Source organism: Phaseolus vulgaris, chromosome 5, assembly GCF_051622355.1.
Source record: "Phaseolus vulgaris cultivar YP4 chromosome 5, ASM5162235v1, whole genome shotgun sequence".
Taxonomy (NCBI): Eukaryota; Viridiplantae; Streptophyta; class Magnoliopsida; order Fabales; family Fabaceae; genus Phaseolus; species Phaseolus vulgaris.
In genome coordinates, this window is record NC_143502.1 from 34,859,128 (window position 1) to 34,865,915 (window position 6,788).

At 31.7% G+C, this 6,788-nt stretch overlaps 1 protein-coding gene across 3 annotated transcripts; it reads right to left on the minus strand.

Annotated features, from left to right (window-relative positions):
- Nucleotides 1-2,278: 2,278 nt before the first annotated feature.
- Nucleotides 2,279-6,312, minus strand: LOC137835497 (coumaroyl-CoA:anthocyanidin 3-O-glucoside-6''-O-coumaroyltransferase 1). 3 transcript variants are annotated; one of them, XM_068644030.2, is made up of 2 exons: nt 4,803-6,312; nt 2,279-2,625 (listed from the first exon to the last, which is right to left on the minus strand). In XM_068644030.2, exons 1-2 carry the CDS (start codon nt 6,218-6,220, stop codon nt 2,571-2,573), a joined length of 1,473 nt encoding a protein of 490 aa, XP_068500131.2. In that variant the 5' UTR covers nt 6,221-6,312; the 3' UTR covers nt 2,279-2,570. The 3 variants fall into 3 exon arrangements, with proteins under 3 accessions (XP_068500131.2, XP_068500130.2, XP_090158100.1); XM_068644029.2 differs by having other exon boundaries at nt 2,279-2,641; XM_090301974.1 differs by lacking the exon at nt 2,279-2,625 and having other exon boundaries at nt 4,590-6,312.
- Nucleotides 6,313-6,788: the final 476 nt, after the last annotated feature.

The following is a 6,788-nucleotide window of genomic DNA, read 5'->3' on the forward strand; positions in this document are numbered from 1 at the left end:
TTAAATAAAAAAAATATTAAAATAAGAAAAATTTACAGTTAATATCTATTATCTCTGTTTAATTTTTGTTCATTCCTATTGAATTTTAATTAAGTGATATTCATTATCATTATTTTAATTCACTATTGTATTCAAATAATATCTAAATCAAAATATAATAATACGTTAATAAATTTGTTCACACATATTTGTTAATATCAATTTATTTTTATATTAAATAAATGTTCTCATAAATTTTTTTTCTATAGTAAAAGTACATAAACTTATTTTTAAGAAATTATAAAATACTTATCCTTTAAACCATAATACAAAATTAAAAATATGAAATCATACAAATTAAAAATGATTCAAAAAAAAATTGTGCTATAAGAATATGACGGTTCTAAAATATATCAACTATGTAAATAGAAATTAAATGTAGTAAATAATTTAGATAAAGTAGATTTTAAATTTATCGAAACTTAATTTTCACAAGAATATAAAAATTAGTACTACATATCTCAATAGAAAAAAAATTAGCTAACATTCGTTGAGAAAAAAATTCACCATATAGTTGAATTTTTTTCTCACAAATAATAACCAGAAAATAAATTTAACCTACGTTGACATATAAATAATATCAGTTAAAAAATAATTAATATTCATGTCGACTAAAAAGTTCTCATTTACATCAACCGAAAAATAATGTTATTGGTGTTGGTAAAAAAAGTTCTTATTTATATCAACTGAAAAATAATGTTATTGATGTTGGTAAAAAAAACTTATCGACATTACTGAAAAATAACATTGTCAATATTAATCAATAATAAATAATAATAATCTTATTAATGTTGTTAAGGAAATAACTCTTACTTACAAAACAGTAATGTTAAGTGAAAAAAATGGTGTTTAGCGTTATAAACAAACATCGGTGATTTTGTTAAAAAAAGTTATAACTAACATTAATTAAAATCAATAAAATATTAATGATGTCTTTGTTTTTATTTCTTGTTCACGTGGAAAGAAATGTGTGGTTCGTTATTATTTGGATAACCAGATGTGTAGGGGGAGTGATGAGGGTGAGAAGATGTTGGGGTTGTATAAGGACGGTGGAAGGAGATACTTGATTCAAAATATCTTGGATGGAGAAGCCTGCGAGAGGGTGTGAACTTTGGTAGGACCTCTTTATGGTGGAAAGATTTGGTGGAGGTTTGGGGGTCAGAAGGATGGGGAAGGAATTTTGAAGATGCTTTCAAATGGAAGATTGGCAATGGAGATAGTGTTTTATTCTGGGAGGATAGTTGGGCGGGTAATGGAGCTCTAAAGCGTGTTTATTCGTGGTTATTCTCCCTGAGTTCTTGCAAAGATGCTAAGGTGGATGAGCTTGAGAAATGGATTAATGGTTCTTGGGAGTGGCAATTAACTTGGAGGAGGAGTCTATTTGAATGGGAAAAGCCTTTGGTGTGTATTTTTTTCCAGGGTCTTCAAGGGTTGAGTTTTGACATGGAAGAGAAGGACAGTTGGGTTTGGAAAGATGGGGAATTTCCTATTTATACGGTTAAGTCTTCTTACAATTGTTTAAGGAGGGCACGCGAAGGGGAGAATGTATTTGTGTATAAAATGTTTTGGAGGAGTAAAGTCGTGCCTTCTGCACTTGTCTCTGCTTTTGTCTCTACTTGGAGGGTACTGGAAAATAAGATTGCAACTAGGGCCAATTTAGAAAGGCGCGGAATTGCGGTTGAAAGCCTTTAGTGTAGTCTTTGTGGGGTAGAGGAAGAGATTTGTCGTCATTTATTTTTTGAATGCAGAATTGCTTGGATAGTATGGAGTCATTGTTTGGCTTGGCTTGGTGTAATGTCAGTGAGTCACAATGATCCACTATTAAATTTGTTTTCAGTTTAGGTTGTGTAACGCCTCTAATTCTGTCAATGATGTTTGGGGAGTAATTTTGATTGCAATAGTTAGCGAGATTTGAAAGCACAGGAATAATGTCATTTTCAAAGGGGGGGGATTGAATTTTTAGAAATGTTTGTTATGATTCAATTAAAGGTTTGGTCTTGGGTTACTTTTAAGTCACATTCTGTTTTTTTTTCCTACTCTAACTGTTGTCTTGATCCATTGGTTTGTAAGACGTTGGTTAAGTGATGTAATTTTGTCGCGTAGTTCCAGAATTGGTGTTGTGAGGATTGTCGATTGGATCACCCCTGAAGTGGTCCATATTTAATTTATTGTTTATTACTGATAAAAAAATGTTTTTGGTTTCTCTCTCATGAGCAGAGAAAAAAGAGTAAAGCCACATAGACCTTATGCCTTTTACTTAAATGTCTTTCGTTACATTGTGCATGCATATGAAAATTGTGTGAGAACTGCGCATAGAGACATGCAAGAGGAATCCATGTAGAAGAATTTTTGACTAATTTTGCAATTTTTTAGTTCAAATGCTTAAACCCATGAACATCTTTTTTGGCACCATTTCAAAGCATTCCAAAGGTGAAGGTTATCTGTACCATTTCAAAGCATTATAGAGAGCTTGTGTCGTTGAGCTTTTTTCCCTTGTCTAGAGAGTTTGCATGTGATTTCTTGAGCCCATTTTAACTGTGTTGTTTATGAGGGAGGGGTTTTGTGGTTGACATCAAAATAATGTTTCTGGAAAACATAGAAACTTGGATACAAAAGGTTAGTGAAATCGATAAAGATAAGGAATAATCGATTATGTATTTTGTTTAAATTGATAATGATTACCATGAACCTTATATAGAAGATAGAATTAAGGTGTATTTAAAGTTTAGAATCGATTTTGTGGTGTGTTGTAGTGCATGCAAACACACCCTCAAATTTTCACACATTTCCTCCCCAATCCAAACACACACTAAATATCACTAGTATCAATAGAAAAGACGATGTTGCTGTTTTTATCTTTATAAAAAACCGAGATATCTTGAACAAAACTAACCTAACATATCTCAATTGATATTGAATTAAAGAAGAAAATATAAAGAAATTAAATGTAAATTTGAGAAAGGATAGAAAATTCTTATTTTGTAGATATAATTTAAAATAATTCAATGTAAATAATTAAATTAATCTAAAATATTCTATTAAAATTATATATTTTATCAGAAAATATTTCAAATTCTTTATAAAAGTGTGCTCTTTAATTAATTCACAATCTAGCTAATCCAACTATGGTCATATTGTTTCGATTTTTTCTATTGTACTTTTATATAACTGTTCAAATACTTTTAATTTGATTTCTACAAAAATAAAATACAATTATAATAATTCGTGAAGACACTTTCCATCAATTTACGTATCAAAATAAAAATAGAGTAATATAATAGTTACATTACACGTAATTTATTTAATGGAAAGTGTGAAATATGATTTTTGTTTTGAAAAGTTTTGATGGAGAACCATGGAGTTACCACATCCGAGTTAATAAGATTGAAGAAGATAGAACTTTGATTAGAACATTCATTTCTAAGAGACTTTTCTTCATTTTCTTAATTTTGTAAATTTGTAATTTGGTAATTTTGTGTAGGATTTAATTAGACTTGTATTTGGGATTTATTTGGACTTGTACTTGGACCATGTATTGAACTTATTTTCATGGATCATATATATTGGATGAATTAGAGTATGATGTAAATAGAAAAATAAAGTCTAGCTAAAGTTACAATTGAATTTCTTTAATCCAATGCAGCTCTAGACCATTTAGGGTGAACAAATAAATGAATAGAGTGCAAATATAAAGCATGAAGTGAAAAATAAGGCATGAAGGTTCACATGACATCCTTTTAATAGAAAGGATTTTCACCAACTAAGAATGGTCACTTGCCAACCTCTAATTTAAAAATATTTGCTCCAATGAGATAAAGCCTACACTTGTCAAGTTGAGTGAAGAGTTTTTAGATTAATTTTTTCTGAATTTTGGCACACTGTAAATAAAAGTGTCAACTCTCTTGTAAAGGATTAAAATTGAAAAGAAATTTACTCACTTTGTTTTAGCACTAGTTTTGTGTTTAGCTTAGAATTACTTAGGAATTGGCCTCATCTCTTCTAAGTCTCTATATTCACTAACCAAATTTATCTTCTTCATTCAATTTTCTTCATCCATTTAACCCAATCAGACATCAATCAAATCATAACATATGAAAAATTACAAAGAACTACGTAAACATAGGACTACATTAAGTTTCTTCATTGACTTTCATCTTACAAAACTTTTAAAGGTTAAACAATTCTATAATGTTTTCTTCCTTCCTTGCTTCCTTGTGGTAACTCCAAACGAAAGTCATATTTTGATATCTCTATCTAATAAACAACCACTTACAAGTCATGCAGTTGGTCATTGAGCTGAAAAGAAAGATAAATATAAAATATGTAGATGGAAGAAAGAATCACTAGTTTCCTTTCTTTTTTATACGTAGAGGAAGGGAAGAAACATGGTTTCCTTTCTTATTTTAAATATTGGAATTCTTTATTTGGCAAGTTAGCATGTTACTTTATTTTGTTAGTGTAGATGTTTAATTGGTTATTTATAAGTTTGATTTTACATAAGATTCCCCTTTAGATCAATCTGTTTGAAATTCGTGGAAAAAAGTCACCCATTTAAATCCATATATAGTATATGGCAGATTCATGAAGACCTAATCCAACCTGGTTTTAACCATACCTATAATCACATCTAAAATTTCAATGTTTAAGCTGTCCAAATGACCTAAAACGGTAGGTTTAAACACAACAACAAACCACTATAAGGCATCACAGAAACACTAAACAGAAATAGAGGTTAAACGAGAATATATTTTGGGTTCACTTACAATTTATTAATATTGTGGAGTTGCTCTTGTAAGATGTTGGTGAACTTATTCATGAGAGTCCTTTCAAGAGCCAATCCAACCTCAATTCCTCCTTTTTCGTCTCTACATTCAGAAAGAGAAATTGATCGAGACGATTCAATATGCACTGCTTCACATTTCTTAGGCTTTCCCCAACCAAAATCAGTCTGGTACACACCCAATTTTGGTGAACCTGCAATAACCAGCACAGATTTACCTGGTTTCGTTAGCTCTCTGCAATCTGAGATCAACGTTTCAGCATTTCTCAAAGCATCACTCTTCAAATCTCTAACTTGTCTTTCAATGGCGTTTGCTGCCCCTACAATACCACTTTTTCCCACTAGCTCACTCCACCTTATTGCCACAATGCGAAAGGTTAAACAATTTCCAAAGTACGTGGAAGGTAATGAAAATTCAGGAAGATCACGGCAATCTGCTGGAAACACCAAGTGGCAAAGTTCATCACACTCTTGCGAAAAGCAATTGGCCTTTTCCTCTTCCGACCGAATCTTGCAAACCCAAATTGTAGAGCACGCAACAACAAAGGTTGATATGTGTAATGCCCCCGAATCGTTAGTGGCACATTTAAGAGAGACCCATTTCTTTAGTTTCTCAACTTGTTCAAGATCGAGTACAACATTGAAGCGAACCTTGTTAGTGGAAAGATCTCGCACGAGCCCCGCGAACTCCATGATTTTCGAATCACAATGTTCAAGTTCTTGAAAGTAAATGAACTTAAGCCCCTTCGGGTCTTTAACTTTGTCTCTCTCGTGTGAAGGAAGAGACAGAGAGGTTTCAATGGAAGCCAAGTCCCCTTTTGCCTTGCAAAGAGAAGCCCAAAACTTGATGAAGTGATGAAGTGATTTGCCATCCCCAGCAAAGTGGTTGAAGGTAAGACATATGCTGAAGCCGGAGTTTGGGAAAACCGTGACTTGAATGGCCATGAGAGGAAACACACGTGTGCCATCTTGCTCCAGACGAGGGGTAGGCAAGGTGGGAAGAAGAGGGTGCCAGTTTCGAACGTCTTGAGGTGAATGAGAAGTGAGGAGAGTGAAGTCTGCTGTGGACTCTGCAACCGTGAAGGAGAGAGAGTCGCCATGAAGGTAACGGATGTGAGAGAGATGGAGTTGTGGTGGAACGATAAGATTGGAGGCAAAGGGGAAGAAGTGTTGGAGAGAGAGGGAAAGAGAGTGTTTGAGAATGGGAAGTGCTGTTTGGAGGAAGTGGTGAGTGGGGTGGGGAAACTGATAGAAGAAGATGCGTTGGATGGAGTTGCAGAAGAACCATGGAATATCGAAGAAAGTGAGGGGAAGGGTGGTTGAAGGAACACAATTTGGTGGCGGAGAAACTTGACACCGCTCTATCATCTTCAATGAATCAAGTTCTCTCTGGTGAGCCATTTTTGTAGCACTCTGGCTGTGAAATCAAACTCTAATGGAAAAGAGAATAAGGGATAGTTGAGGTTGGCTGCAATACAGAGAAACATGAATGACAGAAGGGAAAATCACACATTAATTCTTATAACCTTATCTTTTTGTCCTCAATATATAATAAAAAATAATTAAAACTATTTAATTTTTTTAAACATATTTTCTAATTTTATCCCAAAATAAACTATACATGCCTTAAAATTATTTGATATATTTATAATAATAATAAAAAATTAAATATATTTCAAATAAAACAAAAAATATTATATATATATTATAATAAAAATAAAATAAATAAATTATATTATAAAATTTATATGCATAATTAATTATGTATAATACTTGATTATAATCGATTAAATAGTATAATACAAAATCATATAAATTCTGTAACATAAATTATACATGTTATATATATATATATATTATTATTATTATTATTAATATTTATAATACTATCATTAATAATATTTATATTATTATTATTATAACTACTATTATTATTACTACTAGCGAGAATACATGTTTTCTCGCGTCT